General features: G+C 35.6%; 1 protein-coding gene across 5 annotated transcripts in view; it reads left to right on the forward strand.

Moving 5' to 3' along the window:
* Positions 1 to 17278, forward strand: part of MEF2C (myocyte enhancer factor 2C) — a 122735-nt gene that overhangs the window by 40189 nt on the left and 65268 nt on the right. For 4 of the 5 annotated variants that reach the window (XM_067315130.1, XM_067315133.1, XM_067315132.1 and 1 more), the window contains exon 2: positions 6931 to 7127. In XM_067315130.1, the coding sequence (XP_067171231.1) occupies positions 7074 to 7127 (54 nt within the window). In that variant the 5' untranslated portion in view covers positions 6931 to 7073. Of the gene's footprint in view, positions 1 to 3321; positions 3387 to 6930; positions 7128 to 17278 lie in introns of those variants that run through there. The other variant, XM_067315131.1, reaches the window with a different exon arrangement.

Here is a 17278-nt window from a genome sequence, read left to right on the forward strand (position 1 = left end):
CAATAAAGTGTTATGCTTGAGCCAGTCTCCCAGGCATTTCAAGGATCCTATTCCATATTTATTTGTCAGATTCCCATTATGTCTGTCTAACTGCCATAGGTACATCCTGAGTCTAATCCTGAACCCGTAAACTTTGTCCCTCAGCCTATTTGCTTTCCATTTTTTGACCAGGTGATGGGTACACATTGAAATATCGCTTGTTCATCATGGTAGATTTAAAGTCAACTTCTGATGGGCACATTTTTTTAGTATACTAGCATTTCACTCAGTTGTTTCCCTTTAAATATGCATTACTGCCTGCATTCTTTGCTTAACAAATCAAATATTCTTCTTCATCTAATCGTCAAAAATGTTGTAAACTAGCCAAGTCTTCCTTTCTTCATCAAGCATAGCAGGTACATATCTGTTCTTATTGGGCTGTAGACAAACAGTTTTCATCTAGATTTCTAGTGGTTGCTTCCTCTTTTGGTGCACCACTGCAAGGAATGACTCACCAGCTGTGGCAAATTCCACAGTCCCTTGGAAGGTCTTTGGCCTCTTTTAATGGATCTTTATCAGCAAATCCAGGTTTAGTATAATATATCTGTGCTATTTGAAAACACTGCTTGATTAGGCCTGATAGACAACTCTCAGCTCATCATCTGCAAGGTAAGCTGAAGTTGCTCCTTTCCTTTTCCTGTAGGTGTGGATCAGCTTAAATTGATAAGTGCATATAGCAGCTTAAATTGATAAGTGCATATAGCAACTTAAATTGATAAGTGCATACAGACTATATATTCAGAGTCTGGATAACTCAGTCTTTTCAGAAGCAGTTTCTGTGGTACAACGATAGTAGGACTACTATTAGGAAGTACCAGCTTCTGAGGTATTTTGGAAATGGTGCTCTGTTTGTCCAAACGAACTTCAGGGGAAAACTTTGCAAAACAATAGCAAATGAAACTCTTCCACCCGCTTGGCTTAAGTTCTTGCTCTGAGATAACTTGGTACTGTACTTCAGTTGTAAGCTACAGTGACTTCAGTTGTCTGATTCAAGGGAGCTGAAAATATTCTTACCATCAGTTTTAGAAGTGTTTGACTCCAAATTGCAGAAATTTCCCAATGCTGGATCTTCTCATGCCACTTCGTCCTAATGCATACAAATAATAGCATTGATTAAGAAGACAGTAACTTGGTCCTCTTCTCAGCTGGAAAAAGAACGCAAAAAGAAAAAAAAAACATTAGAGGTAAGGAATCTGTAAAAGAAAGACAGGAATTTTCTGAAATTCATTGCTACATTATCAATATAATAGGAATATAGTCAAACATTAATGAGAAAAACAAGTAGAGTGTATCTCCCTGAGCTGAGACTGTTAAAAATAAACACATTCTGCTATCCCTTATACACACACACAAAAAAAAAAACAAAAAACAGGGAGTACCAGTTAGGGAATAGAATCTTACAAATTCACAGATACTTTCAAAACCAGTGGTAAAATTAGTGAAATATTAATTCAGATCAAATTATTAAAGTTTTCTCTAAAACATTAAACTAATGATTTAAATTCAGAGATTGATTTTTGCAGATTGTGAGTTAATTCTCTTTGCTTGATGCAGAACTTTATTACCCTTGAATTGTCCTCTCTGTTACAAATTAAATGTGCTCTGCAAATTAGCAGGTAGAGAATGTTACTTTTCCAAAATATGTTTTGTCTCAGTTTGGATAAGATTAATGAAATTCAGTACCTAAAGATTACGAAAATTTTCTTTATGTTCAGCCTTTTCCAGTTTGACATATTCTAATAGTCTGTAGTATTTCATCTATTATGTTATAACCATAATGACTTAAATGTTTGTTTTATACTTCCTGTAGCAAAATGCATGAACTCTTGAGAGTTAAATTTAGGACATTAAAATGAGCTCCCTTCCACATCTTTTAATATGGCAGTCTGGCCATAAGATCAAAACATGTAAAAGTAGGTGATGTTTAATTTTTAAATCAGAGTGTTGTGGAAAGGTGTTTGAAACCGTGCGATGACTCCAATTCCTTTGTTGCGCGGCTTTCTGCCTGGATAACCATACTGCACATTGTGCCATTTCTGCGTTCCTGATGTACTGCCGTGGTGATGACATATGTAATTTTGCCATAAAGTTTCTGTTAATGGGCCAAGCTGTATCCTCTGTAATGACCACGCAACCAAACTGCATTGAATGTGAAGGACCACTTCTATCTTGAATGCAATGTCAGCTGATCTCAGTGTGATAATATCAGAGATGAATGTTACTTTCACCCTTTTCTGTATTTATTGCAACTTTATCCAGCATCAAGTGACAGACTTGAAGTGATCAGTGTCTTTATTTGATGCAGGTTGCCCACTTGTCTCTTTACTGCAGCTGTCTTTGTCTGTATATGGCACTTCATCAGCTAGGGCTTTTACAGATAACATTTCAGCAACAATTTTCTTGAATACATATGACCTGATGTAGATTTTCGTGGTTTTGTTATAGTTTTTGTGGCCATTTTTCCATCGAACAAGTAGCTAATTTAGTTTTTTGTACATTTAGTTTTTCATTTAGAATCTGATTCAAAATTCTTCGGAGTAAACAGAAAGGCGTGCACTGATTTCGTTGATCTTTGAATTGACTTTGTTTTTCAAGATAAGATTGATAAGAGAATGGGGACAGCATTTGTTGTTTGCTTCCTTACATCTTGATAATAAAAAAGGGTTGGTTCGATTCTTTGGTTTTGATCTAATTAATCCACTCAGAATGCAAGCTGCCTAACGGAACAGAGACATCTTTATGGCAAGTTTGTTTCTTTTGTAAAGCAACCATGAAAATACTAATCCCCAGCACATTTTAACTTAGTTTTGCTCTGGCTGCCTTCTTGTTTAGAAATTAAATATTTTGACTCTCCTGTTTTGATACTCCTTATTGCCCCTGGTGTGACTCGTTCAAAGAGCTCTCTGTCTGGGGTGTTGCAGCAGAGCAGATTCAGACAGTTCTGCTCGGAGAAGGAAGTGGAGAGTTTTGGTTCCCATTTTGCACTTCTGGAACAGTTTAGGGAAGGAAGCACCTTTACACCTTTTATTGTTCGTGGTTGCTGACATCACATCCTTCCCTGAGCGCTCTGTGTGTGTTTCCTGCCATTCTGTCGAGATTCTTCTGTGCTGCAGAGAGGGCTGGTGCGTGTGTGCGCGTGCCCGTGTGCCTGCGCGGGGAGGGTCCGCATGCACATGTCCTGTGTGAATGTACAAGAGAGAGAGCGAGGAGTGGCTGAATGACCTGCAGCACTTGTCCATTCGTTTTTTTCCCTTCTCAAGGCTCAGATCTATCTCCCTTCAGCTATCACGGCCTCTGCCAAATCATACAGTGAACAGAAGCCCGCCAAAAATGAAGTTCCTCTTTTTGTAAGCAGTCTGATTTTTTGTAATGTTTGGGTTTGCAAAAAGAAAAAATGCTGAAGACTGTAACACCACAGCATGCAACTATGTATTTCTTTAAATGCAAATTGTTTACATGTAACCATGTCATTATGTTGGAAGGTTTCTTTTATGTGGAAAGTGAGTTCAACAAAGCTTCTGGAATTATTTTAAGCTCTTTTTCAGATTCTCTTGCATAATGAAAGCCTGCAGTACTATTTAAGTTTTGTAATACTTTCAAGTTTTCTAGCTAGTATGCTTTATTTGTGTTTGGGAAATACAGTTCAATCAGTTAACAGGAACTTTAAACACTTTTATATTGTAATCCTTAATCCTGCAAGAACTTTCAGAAAAAGTATTGGGAGCCTCGCTGAAGTCCTAAAACAGCCATGGAGCTCTGTTGGTCCCCATAGTTCTTTAGAGTCTAGTTGATGCTGAAGTTGCCTGCCTTTGAAGGTTATCACCCTTGAATCAGATGTCATGATTCACTCATCTGAATCCAATCAATTTGAAATTAATCCAGCTGTCTGCTTTCATGTGTGTACATGTGTATCTCTCCAGACTAACGAAATGTGCAGAATATAGACAAACGCAAGTAAGCACACGAAGCTGCCTGTGTTGGTATGCATATATATGTATAAATAGTAAGACAGACATAGAGTACTACAGCATTTCCAGCTTGTTTCTAACTGCAGTAAAAATAGCATAAATTATAAAAAAGGAAATAAATTTGCTAGACAAACTGAATAGATTTTATTTAAAATTAGGCTAGTAAGCAAAAAGCAAATGAGAGCACTATTTTTTTTGTCAATGAATTCCAGAAGAGGTAACCTGCTGCCTCTCAAAAGTAGAATTATATTTTTTCACAAACTGTATGTTGGATATATATGATCTAACACATTTTTTTTCTCCTGCAGCTTCTCTTAGATTGTACAATAATTTAATAACAAAATCATCCTTGCTCCCTCACCTTTATTTTCCTGCTCATCTATTCTTCCACTTAAGAGTAAAATTAGTGTACTTAGTGGATTGCTCCAGGTAATGAAGAGCAAAATTCAGCTCATCAAGTGTTGCATGGATTAGTTTAAGATAATTTTGTGTAGGTCATAGGAATTAAGTGTTCTGACTCCAAACTGTCTATAAAAGTTTTTGTTGTTTGAAGACTGGAATGTAGAAACTGATGTGTGTGTCTTAAATGTAGAACTGAATAAGTGTGTGGGAGGGACTCACCATATTGCTGCTCCACTAAGATTTGCGTGTGCCCTTCCTGATACTTTTTCTCAGTATTCAGTGATTTTTCTGTACTCATTCAGCACCAGAATCTTGATCTGCAAAGCAACTCTCATCCATGCTAACCCTGTCACCACTGCTCTAATCTGTCCACCCCGACCTTCCACCTTCAAGTGAATAAGAGCTTAGGCAGGCATAGTGCTGTAAGCCGATAGTGCCACCGGCTTCAGCTGAAAGAAAGGAAAGGAAATTGTTCCATATGCATTTGCTGTGGATTAGCGTACTGGCTTACTGTTACAGAGAAAGCCTGTTAGACTCTTTTGGGTCCTGCATGTGCATGGGAAACACCATTCTAACTTGCTCTTTGTATCAGAGGTAAGAATATAGGAAAAACAGGAAAGAAACCCAATCCAAGGAAATTTAAAACTGTTTCTAAAAATAGCCTGGGTTTGTTTGTCAACACTGAATATCAGATAAGACTGTCTCCTAGCTTTCTTTAGAAAAAAAATGTGTATAAATACATTTATTCTACTTAATTTATTTCAAAGTCGTGCACTTTTATTTTTGTGATAAATATGATCAAGAGCCGTTCTGTCTTTTTAAGCAGTGAAAAGTTGCTGAACTGTTTTCAAATAGGTGAAAAGCAGCAAAAAAATTTTGCAGTCTTTACACTTTATAATGTTGACAATACGAATTGTTACATGTTATATGCCATATCCTGCATTACAGTAAGGACTTAGGGTGATATAAAGAGACATTCGTGTAGAGAAAGGTAATGCATATTATACATGAAATTTTGTTTTACCCCAAAAATTAATTATAGCATACTGGCTAGTTCTAAAACTCCAGCTCACTGCTTATTCATTATCTCATTTTTTCTTAAAGAGATAAAACACTGAGCAGCTTAAAGTTTAACATATGCAAAGAAAATCAGACAACTGAAGATCAGAATGAGTGAAGTCTAGCTTTTCTACCTCAGTAGCTTTGAATCAGAGCCAAATAATGGATTAAATGGCCAGGACATCGGCTTAGTGTTACGTAACATATTGTGGGAATTTAGCAGGTTGTCTGTGAGACTATGAGCTTAAAATAAGTAAGGAAACACCAACCTCTGTTTTAAAACTATTAAATTTTGGTTACCAAATAAGTATTTTTAATACAATGTAGAACCAAGCAAAAAATCTAAAAAATCATTTAAAGTGATTCATTTTCAGATTAGTTTTCTCTTCTGTATTTAAAAGAACTCTATCCTGTTATGTTCAAAACATGTAAATATAAAAATATGGTAAAAAAAAAGTTAAGAACGGAAAAGTGTAAGCATCTTACTTTTATTTTAGTAGGATTGAACATCATTTATGCATTTTCTTATATGTTATCTAGTCTTTTGTTTCTTAAAATTATTTTGCACATGTTAAAAATTGTGATTTGTGACATTTTGCGAAATAGGAAAGGCTCACTGCATGTATTTTTGTGTGTTACATCTAACTGTCCTTTTGCAGTTCAGCTATTATCGTAAGGCTCAGGGAGCTAATATCAGTTCATTACTAAAACTATGAAAATATTTGTTCAAAAAATTCTTCATTTATCATCTGTCCTTATTACTCTGTACTATGTAGCTTGGCTTCTTGTGCAAAAATCCTTACAAGGAAAGATGGATGTGTCTGCTAGTTATAAATCACTCACCAAAACAACTTGGAACTTACTTTGAAATGAAATGAGGGAAAACACACAACTTTTTTCTTGAAGTATCTTGAGTAATACTTGCATAGTCTATATTCCTAAAGAATAAGTTTAAAAGTTTTGGATTTAAACTAGCTGATGTTTTTCATACATCAAATAACACTTTAATAAAGGTCCATCCTATTTGCATAATGAGGGACATTATCACCTCTGCTGTCAAAACACAAGATTGTTTTCCCTTCAGAAATGAATTAGCTGGCCTACTTAGCGTACATAGGTACAGAAAGGTTCATTAACTCTCTGATTTAGGTAATTTTTCATACTAGTGCAGTGAGTGATACTTAAAACTAGAGATACCTAATTCTGTTAAAGTTTTGGCAATGTGCATTTCAGTGCTTTTACTCATTTCTTGAAAGATTTGTAGGGTTGTTCATAAAAAGAAACCTATGAATTATATTATAAATATTTCCCTATGCATTACTCTACTTTATAGATGCAGTAAATATTTATTATAATTAACTTGTACACTAAATTATAAGTAGGATACTTGATCAACTCCCTGTAGTGACTTTCATCTGGTTATCAATTTTGTAGTAACATTTGATTTCCTTTGTGTGTTTAGCAGGAACGGATGCAGGGGACTGTGAACTGAGTAGTGCAAGTGCTGAAGAAGGAGACTTGTTTTGAGGAAACGGGAAAGAGGAAGAAAAGAGAAGGGAAAAATACATAATTTTAAGGAAGAAGGAGAGAAAAAAAACGGGGACTATGGGGAGAAAAAAGATTCAGATTACAAGGATTATGGATGAACGTAACAGACAGGTGAGTAGCAAAAATACTGTATTTGAAGATCATATTGTATTTCTAGGGTGACATTATTAGAAATGATTAAAAGGGTGGTAACTTTGTTATACATATATACATATGTGTGTGTGTGTATATGTATATGTGCAAGTGTATACATATACACAATGTATGGAAGACTATCAAAGAATAGGTACTTTTGGAAACAACCAGAAAGTTCACACATAGTTTTTTCAAGTCTAGTAACATGAGTAGCTAGGAATATATTAATGTAAACTTTAATTCTATAAAGACTGATGTGTATGCTTTACTTTTGGTCCTTTCTGTAGTTCCTTTGACTTCAGGGTACAATATATATGGTTAAGTGCATCTGAAGGTTGTTACAGGTTTAGGACTTACAGTACTGTATTTTGTGAACTATTATACTCTGCCTTTATTTGCATCAGGACTTTCTTTTAAATTCATAGATTCAAATTACTCATGTTTTTACACATTTGCAATATTTTTATTTTTACCTCCTGCATAGAAAAATGTCAGTACTTCATAAAAAATCTGTGTTTTTTGTCTGAACATGAAATTTAAAAAGAATTTGTGCATTATAATACATTCTAAAACCAACATCCAATAATACTGGCATGTTGCAGTCATGAGACAAAGTTTCCCCTACCAAAGCTATGGCTAAATAGGTCTGCTAGGATTGGTTAATTAATTATTATGACTGTTTTAAATGAAATGGCTGAGTAGCTCAACGTCACATATTAGCAACACTACCTCTGATAGTTAAAATATGATCATAAATTAGAGAAACTGCTTTTCTATTTTCAGAAAAATAAAATTCAGCAATTGTCATCTTAAAACAAAATCAGTGAAAAGCTATTGTTGTTTACATCTGATGTATCTGATGGATGTTTTGTTGAAACTGGAGATTCACAAGTGTGAGAAATTCTCATTAAAATTATTCAATACTATGTCCAGTGTTCTGCATACATGTGGTTGCAATTTAGGAGTAATTTTCTGTAATTGTTTCTTAAGCACCTGATACTGAGTTACTATTAATATATTAGTTATATTCATTTATATATTCAAGTTGTTTTATAAGAAATGATTATGTTGTTGTTAGATTTCAAGGATTTTAAAATGCCAGAATAAACTCAATTTAATATAACAACAAATTGTAATTTTTAAGTGTGCTTTCCTAGAATTTGTAAATTCTCTAGTATGGGTAGTAACTTGTATTCTTCATGGCAGAAAACCAAGTTTGAAGGAAAAAATATACAAGGATTTATGGGGGATACAGTTTATATTCTCCCTAAAGTTTGCTTATTGCTGTAGGCCAAGCCAAAAAGCAATAGTTCTGTCAATGTAAAACCACCACCATATTTGTTTTAATTGGTTTACAGCCTGGAATTGAAATTGGATGTGAAATATTGAACTGCATATACCATTAACCATTAAGACACTGGTTTTTTTGAACTCTTCCATACTACCATGGTTTCTTTTCAAAGTGTACCTAAATTATTATTTTGTAAATAAAGCTATAAAATTTTGCTATTAGTGACATTAGTTTATACAATAGTTTCAGTGTTGACATGTTTACTCAAATATTAGACCTATGGAGGACTTAAGCCCCCAGTTCTGTCAATCAGTTATCTTTTAAGAAGAGCAAGTTTACTTTTAAAAATGAATACAGCAAGCATATAAGTCATTCACTGTAGAATTTCAAAATTTCAGAATGAATAATTATCAATAAAACTACAACACTGGAATATTAACAACTGTAGTATTAATGCAGAAAGCACTTATCTTGCTAGTGTTTGATAATTTCCATAGTTTTGATTAGCCAGATACACTGAGAAGCTGAAGGTACCATTTATTGTGCTTTAGCCTCCACATAACATAATTGGCTTGACTCTGCTTCCCATTTCTACTAATATATTGAAACATAATTTAGAAAGTGTTTCTACTAGGTTTCATCCTCTTTATATTTAGCGCCCTGATTTAAAGCCCGGAGAAGTCAGTGAAAAGATTTCCATTGATTCAGCTGGACTGAGAGATCAGGCTTTTGAGTTTTAACCATTATAAATGATTAAACACAACTGGATTTTCACTAATAGCTGATTGTTCTTTAAACAGTTTGTATGAGACGCACTCTTTTACAAGCCTTACTGTTTCTTATAATATAATATATCCCATGAGCTATTGCTGCTTCTGTGGAAGTTGCATCATTTGATTAGTTTTCTAATTTATATACTTACAGTAATCTTTAAATAATAACTGGCTTATATTCCTGTGTTATTTTTCATATTTGATGTCATAAATCTATTTGAATGTTTAGACTAGATTATAAGGTTGCATAGGAAAAATCTGTTAAAAGTTTTTGATTAGTAAAATCAAGACCCTAACTGAAGCACAGTTCTGCAAAGCTTATTCATAGCTCCATTTACCACGACATGGAAGGAAGACTGTTCAGTTTATAAGACTGTTTTTTTCTCCTTCTTACTAGCTCACCGGAAAGTGTTTGCAAGAACAGCAGCAAATCTGTTTACTTGAAACTGCCTTATTGTTATTTATATTTAAACATAGTGTGGTTTTACAGTACAAGGCATGTTAGATGGGAATATGATGTACATGGTTCATGCAGCCTCAGCTTTTTCAAGCACATAAATTCTCTGCAGGGCAGCATATACAAGGAGAAAACAGATGGAGCATGAATCGGAACCAGGGATATAGCAGTAGTTGAATTCTTCTGCCCTCTCCCCTTGCAAGGATGCAGCTGTTTGGCTAACACAGTTTCTGCAAAAGAGTTGAAGTTGTGGAAGCCTGTGGAAGATGATTTCTACCCCTGCTCTTCCTCTCATCTGCCCAGTGTCCTGACTAACTGTTTAGGTTAACCATCGGACAGAGTATTCGTCCTATCAGTAAACAGCTGTTTTCTTCCACACCACTGTCTGCTATGGTAGGAGACTTGTTCAAAGTGCTTGTGTGAGCAGATCAGGAAGGACAGAAGTAGTGCTGCCCTCCCTAGAAGAGGATTTCTTCTGAGCAAGTCTAGTTCATTGGACTTGTGTACTTTACTCACCATTGTGATATAAAATGCAAGTTAAAACAGTCTGAAGAGTCGTATGTCTCTGGCTGCAGATCTCACAGAAATGTGCAATATAGGCATCTGTACTTTTCCTGAAACTATTGAAACTTTGAAATCTTTGGATATGTTAAAGGAAAACTACTGCTGCCTAGATATTAGAGGCCCAGTCCTGTTACCTTGGAGTGCATGAGAGCTCTGTTACTGACTTTGGGGAGTGCAAAATCCAGGCTTTTACCTAGGAGGTGCCATTCATTTAATGTTGTTTCATGCTGGCTGCCAACTGGCTATATTTTCCTGGCCCCATAATTATTGTGTGGTGACAAAGGGGGTGAGGATGTTTGAGTCTTCTGTGCATGATCCCAAATTCTCTTTAACTGTGAAACTTTCAGAAATGCCCATAGCCATCCAAAAAATTCCCTTTTGCTCTGCTTTAGGCCACAGGGAGAAGGAGTATAAATAACTGCCAGTGTTAGACTAAGTGTGTATTTTGGTTACCATCATGGTATTAAATGTAAATTAAAACTTTAAAGAGAATCCTGTTATAAGCAGCCAATGTGACCGGAGACTTTCTTTTTATTATTGTGATGCTGGATAATATAGTCTTGGTAAATGCAGGATGAATAAGACATCTTTGGTAGTGCTGCTCAAGCTCATGAGAGTGTGGTAGCCTTGCCAAGAGCCCCTCAGAGTAGGCTGCATACTGGATACTAGTGGCACCAGCAATAGAACTGGTAGCCAAAAATACTAGCACTGACATCTGATGTCAGAAACTCCTAATGGCTACGAGTTCCTTGTGCAGGAATTGCTATCAGATTGGTGAAGGCTGCTGTGAAGAATTCTGGGTTGTTTGAAAAAAAGAGGAAGGACATTTGTAAAAACATGGCTGAAAATTATTTTTATGTTTTTTTCTTTAAGTGCAAAAAACTTTCAGTTAGCTCTGTTATGGCCAACACATGAAGGAAAATTTGCATTCATCCCCCTCAGAAAAGTCCTTCTAATTTTTCCTATTTATTTTTCATCAGTTTGAAACATTTGTGTTAGTTTTAATGAGGGCCTTTTGTGGTCTACCATAGATGGGATCATCTGAAACTGTCTTTATACCAATCCGGGCAAGAAACTGTCTTTATACCAGTTCAGGCAGGGTTGCCCAGGCTTAAAATAAATAGGTGTAATGACATAATGATATTGTATTACTGTTATATAAGGTCACTCAAAAAATGTCTCATTAAATCCATGGTCTGTGAGCTAAATTCAGAGGCACATTGACTCAGGAAAGAGGGCATATTGACCCAGTGACATTCTGGAAGAAGGTCTGGAATGCCCTCTTACTTTTAATATGCTGATTTTTCTAGTAAAAATCAAGAAAGATCTGGTCTTATACAGTGATCCACCATTTATCCCTCTGATCATTGCATTCTTTTTAATTTTTCTGCTTGTGAAGTATGCTGTTGTCAGATTCCCAGTTTAAACTCAGTTGACCTAGCTAATGATTCTGCATACTTTGTTTGAAACATCTCTTTCAATTTGTAATGAGCTGCTGGGGGCTTAACTGTTATTAAATGCCACAGGAAGTGTATACTTCAATATTAAGACACTTAAATATTAAGATACCCTTTAGAAAGTAGCTTGTCTCTATAATTCTGTCGGATATTACAGTAATAAACACTTGCTGCTTAACTTTTTCATGTATAGAATTTTTTATCATTCTTTGATTCCAGCAAATCTGTAGAGCTGTAAAGCAAGACTCGCTGCAGTTATCAGCTCAACAGAGAACAAATTAAAGCAGATGAGTGAAGTGAGGTTATGGGGCAGGGGAAGAATATCCTGGAGGGAAATGACCGTTTGCAGGAAGACCTAGATTTGTTCTACTGACTTCGATACTGAGTGCTGCTAGTTTCAAAACTAATTTCAGACTTATGTCCATCTATTTTTATCTGTGCTTCAGCACTATTTAAAAGGAAAGAGTAAAAGACTGTCGGCTGAATCAGAACCTTCCCTGTAGAAACAGAAAAGAGCCTTGCATATTGGTGCTAACACAAGTGCAAGTTAAAGAGAAAACCTTTTCTACCAGTATCCTGATATTTTCAGTCTTCCCTGATGAGATGTCTTGATTTTATACAAGATCTGAGCTTTTAGGATTTTTTTTTTCTCCCCAGGGAAATGTTTTCAGATGAAAATATAAATGCTTAACTATGCAGCTAAGCATCATTCTGTTCAATGAACCTTTGTTTTAAACATAATATTCTCTTTATCTTTTACATATTAGAATCCTCCTTCTTGCTTACATTCAGTTGCACGTCATGAGCCATATCCTTGGAATATATCATTACAGCTGGCCCTGGTCAGAGGGGAAGTTAATTTTCTGTAGGCAAAGTATAAACCCCGAGTTTCCATGCCTCTCAAACTGTAGTGATCTGTACAGCTGTGATAGCCCTTTTCATGTTGCATCAGACTACCTGAAAGCTAAAGTTTTAAAATACATGCTGAATTGAATCATGAATTCCTAGAATGTATTATATTTAAGGTTAAGTGTGCCTGTATTACAAATGTATGTTTTGAGCATAATTTAGAGTGAATTAGCGTAAGGTAAATATTTAGGTCAAATTACTTTTAATTTGAAGTGTGAGCAAGAAGCCTAAGTAAAGAGAGCACGATAGTAAATGAGGCATCTGCCAACATAGTACAGCTGAAAACTAATGCAGACACAGGCATAACCTTGTTGTCTTGTAAGGAATGGTCTGGAAAGCCCTGGGGGAGAAAGAGCTGGAGGTGGGAAGCAGAACTGAAGCCATTGTGGAAAGGAAGAAGTTACACTCTTCCTGTTATGACAGGAAATGCAGACAAATGTGCTTCCTGACCATTTGCTCAGCAGGGAATGAAATATTCTTTGACCTTTACCTTGCGAACATTTTAACTGCACAGAACTAGTAAACATGTTTTTTACCCTAAACATCTATTTGTACCTGCCAGAACTAGTGATAGGATACAGAATAAAAAAGTCAGCTTTCTCGTATGTTGTATCAGCTAGTGTGTATTTGAGAGAGATGAATTTTCTCATTTTTATGATGTCTTTGCCTAGAACATATATATGTATGTGTGTGTGTATGTATGTATGTATATGTATATGTATACATCAATATATAATGGATTAATTCTCTCTGCCTGATTCAACAAAAGGAAATGAAATAGCAGAGATTGGCCGTTATTCTTGCATCCCTATCAGTTCTTTAGATCTTATAACTTAAAGTGTGAAGCATGCTTGATACTACCTAACCTACTAATTTCTGAGTTGCTATATTATCTGTTAATTAACACATCTTCAAATTATCCCTCCTCTCTTGACTCATGAAGAAAAAAAATCCGCTATCATGTTAAAGATTTGGATAGACTGAATAATATCACTATTTTAAGCTTTTGATCTGTAATTTATGTACTGATACACTAAAAATAGGTTGGAACAAAGAAATACAAAACCTTCTTTTTTATACTGATTAATCATGAACATTTTATTTGTTATAGCTGTAATTTTAGGGCATCCTGCTCAGAACTCCTCTTTAGCTGGACTATTCAGCAAGTTGTAGCTCAGTGTGCTTGAGGCTTCCCAGGACAATAGTTATTTTACCAGCATAAATCACTGCTGTCTCATTGCTGTAAGTTATGCTGGAGGGTTGTAGGAACATGGAAGCAGGCTGCTGAAGAGTCCTTCACTGCACTTTAAAGGGCCTTTCATTTAATATGACATGCCCAGCCATTGCATAAAGGAAGGTTTGTCTAGAGCAAATCCTGCACTGGTTCTGCTTCCCAGTTCCACTGAGGGTTACTGTAAAGGCTGTTGCAGCCAAGTCTCTTCATATGACAAACAGAGCTAAACAAAATCAAATAGGAGGAAGTAGAAGAGACACTATGACAGGAGCTGTTGCCTCTGTAATAGTTATTGGGGTTTCAACATATGATAGGATTAGGTGTCTGGCAATGGCACTTCATCCCAAAGCCCCTTGGTTTGTACATGGCCAACTTGATTTTGCTATGTCTAAAGGTGATTCCTCATGTGGTAGCTCCTATTTGCCAGATACCTTCTATCTACCATGCCTGCTCTGGTCCCTGTGTCTGAAATTTCAGGTGGATAAACCGAATAATATTTCTTTTTGACCAGGCAGTATGTATCAGATACTGTGATAAATAGTGGGCCCTGTTTTCCCTAGCCTTTCACACATGTTTAATGGCAGGAAACGTATGTGGGAAGGATTATGTGCAAATTCCCTATTTCTCTCATTTTCCTATGTCAGCAACTATATTTCTTTATAATTAGGATAGGAAGAAGTAAGGGGAACCCTGATACTTTGCCACTGACTGGACTGAATTGCTTGAAAGAGCACAGGACTCTACTTTAAACAGAAAATGTAAGCATATACACTGTGATTGTCAGTGACAAATACGGAGTTCTCATAATGGCACTACTATTACAGCTCAGTCACCCAAAATCAGCCTATCAGAGTCTGTGAGATTTCAAAATAAAGGACTAGAAGGACACAAATTAAGAACCAAAAAATAAAGAAACCCCAAACCCCATACCACCCCCACACCGAAACAATACAGAAAGAAGGAAAGATTATATTGCCACAAAGATAAATAATGTGTCCTGAAGGGTATTCTAGTCAAGTGGGAATATTATGTCTGATCTGTTCCTCTACTGATGTATTAACATCTACAAGGAGCACATTTTTGCTATAAATTTAGCTAAATAAAGACTACTGCCAGTGGCTACTCTCCCCATTTACTAATACAGTATCTGGGTTGAAAAAATGGATGGACTTATTCACATATGTGCATACACACACATATTTAAATTTCGGCATGTCAAAGGATCTACAGTCAAAACCAAGAAACATTATCTCCTAGTGTATTTAGTTTAAATAAACATTACTTACTACAGATTAAACAAGAAAGTCTGGCTCTGGGCCAAATTACCATCTAATTGGAGCACTTAACAATGTGTACTCGTGTACACTTGCACTCTGGCTGTCTACAGCCCCATTCACAGACATTGCAATGACAAGTCCCTAAACCATCCCTCAGAAAGACCTCTGGCAGCTTTACACATGGAGAACTAGCTGAGTGGTCTTTCCATGGTAGTGAAGAAGAGCCAGAGTTGAAGTGGAAGAATATCCTCTTGACAATCCTCTTTTGTCAGTCCTTCCTCTAGCACGTACAGGGGGGTTCACCTTTAGCCAGAATTTCATCCAAAATGCACAAAAAGCTAACCTCGATTTTTATCAGTGAAGGTGGAAACTGGCTCTTTCACTTTGTTTTGGTTTGGTTTCCTAATACTTGAAAGAAGCATCTGATTTACACACAGCCTATATAGTCATCAGCATTTATACTTCTTCCCATAAAAAATGCAGCAGGCTTTAGGAATCTGATCATCTACGTACCACCATTCCCATTATGAGAGCAGTGTAGCTCTAGAGTTTTGAAAAGTAAAAAGAATTAAAAGCAAAGAGTAGGAGTAGAAAAAGTAAAAGTTAAATAAGTAAAAGAACTGTGCTGTTGCGTCAAATAGTAGTAGACTAATGGGGTTTTTTGACTAGGTATAATACGCAGGGATGGAATTAGGTTATTTTTTGGTATGTTTCAGAGGTAAATGTGGTACTCACTGCACTCTGTTTTTTTGCAATACATATACAACCATGCATAAAAAGCCTCATAAAAGTATTTAGGAACTGTGTTACTATTTTACATACCTTCTTGGAAAGGTTTTAAAGACTGCTGAATGCTGGCCTCTTATCTCTTCTACTTCCTCCCCCCACTCTGCTTTCATTCCCCCCAGTTCTCACCCTATCATTCTAAAATATTATCATAGCCCAAGAGAGAAGGACTTCATATATTGCCTACCTTTCTCTAGAAAAGCAGAAAATTTGTAAACTGAAAGAGACCTACAAATTAGAAGTGAATAACATCTTACAAATCTGGTTTCGACAGCAGGCATAATTAATCATATCTTGACTAAAGTTGGCAGGGAAGAATATGTATTGATTTGATTCTTGCTGCTGAAAAAAGTTAAATATTAAACAAATTCCATTGAAATGCATGCACATTTTTGGATATCCTTTCTAAAATATGTTGATGAATTGGCTTACTGTCCTTATGTTTTCTTTCATTCTCTGAAGTGCTTTTTACGTTATTAGGGATCTTCCTCCCAAAGACACTGTCCTGACAAAATGGCAGATTGTATGTTGATATATGATGCTATCATGACCAAATAATTCAAATGCAGTATATGATAGCAAGACTGTGTGACTACCTGGATTTATTGGTACTGTAGCTACAGTTACTGAAAAGCTTGTATTCAGTGGATTGTGCATGTTTTGTTCACTCCCAGAGCTGACTCAGTACAAGTAAAATTGTTAAAGTGCAGTCAGAGCTTCTTCAGTGTAGCTTTCAAGCTCCCTTACACCTAGACAAAAGAGGCAAAATGTTTTTAATAATTTATGTTAATCTTTACCAGTCAGCAAAATTTCTGCAGTACTAGAACATTCGCTGTTACCTTAGATGATATTTATTAGATGCTTTTAGTTTAGATGAATATGGCTCACATAATAGATTGAGACCAAAAAAAGTTAAATAATAAAGATGTTGTTTACTTCTATTGCTCACCTAAATATTTTGGAGTATGGAAGAGAAGTATATTCATATTCCTAATGAAACCACAAAAAAGAAATCATGCACAACAATCATTTGTTTTTAAATGGCGTGAAAGGTATTTTTAATCTTTCCTGAGGATACTGACCTTTCACCATACATTTGAAAACACAAATTACAACCCTAACTATAAACTATTGTAAAAGTGTGACACTTTTTTTAAATATATATACATATATATATATAAATACATTATTATCTTTAAATGTAAATGCTCTAAAGTGCAAGCTGTCAATGAGTCTATTTAAAAAGAATGGTAATATTCCAGGTCACCGTAGAAACAGTAATAGTTACAATTGTTTTTCATGCATTTATGAACAGTGGCAGGATGCATTATCTAATAGATTTGGAAAATGCTAGAAAGATCAAGGAGCTATTAGCAAAC

Source organism: Apteryx mantelli, chromosome Z (assembly GCF_036417845.1).
Source record: "Apteryx mantelli isolate bAptMan1 chromosome Z, bAptMan1.hap1, whole genome shotgun sequence".
NCBI lineage: Eukaryota > Metazoa > Chordata > Aves > Apterygiformes > Apterygidae > Apteryx > Apteryx mantelli.